General features: G+C 38.2%; 1 protein-coding gene across 1 annotated transcript; it reads right to left on the reverse strand.

Annotated features, from left to right (window-relative positions):
- Positions 1–239: 239 nt before the first annotated feature.
- Positions 240–1,199, reverse strand: LOC141361398 (uncharacterized). Its single transcript, XM_073862524.1, has 2 exons — positions 943–1,199; positions 240–856 (listed from the first exon to the last, which is right to left on the reverse strand). The coding sequence occupies exons 1-2, from the start codon at positions 952–954 to the stop codon at positions 263–265; spliced, it is 606 nt and encodes a 201-aa protein (XP_073718625.1). The 5' UTR covers positions 955–1,199; the 3' UTR covers positions 240–262.
- Between the last annotated feature and the right edge of the window lie 263 nt (positions 1,200–1,462).

Genomic DNA, 1,462 nt, shown 5'->3' on the forward strand with positions numbered 1-1,462 from the left:
CTGGCGATGTCCTTCATTATGAGGAAAGGATTGTGAAACAAACAAATTCAATGAGACAGACAGAAGCCTCCCGAATTTAATAAAAAATATCTAAAAATATGTTTTGAAAACAATCTGAGCACTTGGGGGTTAAGGACGACACAGGAGTAAGTGATTTTGGGGTGAACTAACCCTTTAAGCTTACATGCCTATTCCTTATTAAGTATTAAAGATATCCTAAACTCCTTTAACATTGGAGTACTTACACTTTTTGGTCTTTTAATTAGTGAATTTGTGACTGAAAACCCAAAACAGGTGAACACATGACAGTTAAAAACACAACAAAAATTAAGGAGACATCTGATAGAATAAAATCATCATCTTCCTCAGTACGATCTTCCTCTTCTGTGTATTCAGTTTTTATTTCTGTGGGTTCAGTTTTCATTTCTGTGAGTTCTGTTTTGATTTCTGTGGGTTCAGTTTTCATTTCTGTGGGTTCAGTTTTCATTTCTGTGGGTTCAGTTTTAATCTTCATCATGAGGTTCGTGCAGTCGATGAGTTTAACTGAACACATCTTCAGTGTGGTCTGCAGGATCTGCTGCTGTTCTCCAGCGTTACAGACAGAATCCAGAGACTCTGTGGAAGTTTGATCCTCCTGAAAGCTCTGTTTACTGTCACACACTGTAGTGTCCTGAGTGTCTGTGGGCTTTGACTCAGTATAACAGAGATCGGAGTTCTGTGTGTGTCTGGATTTCTCTTCAGAGAGTTTAGAGTCCAGCAGTGTCTGTGGTGTGCGGCTCTGATCTCTGTTCATCCACACTGAATCCAGACTCCCATCATCAGTCAAATAAACTGAAGATTCACAACAATCCACATCCTGACAACACAACACACACAGACAGTAAGATTAGAAATGATTTGATGTTGTCTGATTCAGGTAAATGATGTTTAAGCTGTACAAACCTCTCGATTCATTGCTAAATCTTCTCTTGTCCTCAGCTTTGTCTCCAGTAACGCCACCTCTTTCTTCAGCTGAGAGATTTCTGTGATGAAATCATCAATATATCCAGCACGGACAGATCAGTTACTGATTCACAGCACATCTCATCATCAACGTCTCAACACTAAAATACACAGAGACAAGACTCTGTTTAAACTCAATGAAACACGCAAGAGAGAAAAACACTGAGGATCCACAAACACATCACACTCGCGCTCTTTCTTTCTTTTTTTTTAGTGAGTTTATTTGCGGACTAAAGAGCTGCAGCGCCTCCTGCTGTACTGGAGAGAGAAATGTAGCAAAACAAGTACGCGTCTCAATTATGGCCAAAAATCATCCGACACTATTGTATAAAATAATTACTAAATTAATAGAAGGGGTGGGAAAATAATTGTTGAAAGTTAAAGACAAAATATCAAGCTTTTAAAGATATAAAGATAGGACATATGACAAAGAGATCAGATTAAAAATACAAACACAAAC

This window comes from Misgurnus anguillicaudatus, chromosome 24 (assembly GCF_027580225.2).
Source record: "Misgurnus anguillicaudatus chromosome 24, ASM2758022v2, whole genome shotgun sequence".
Lineage (NCBI taxonomy): Eukaryota > Metazoa > Chordata > Actinopteri > Cypriniformes > Cobitidae > Misgurnus > Misgurnus anguillicaudatus.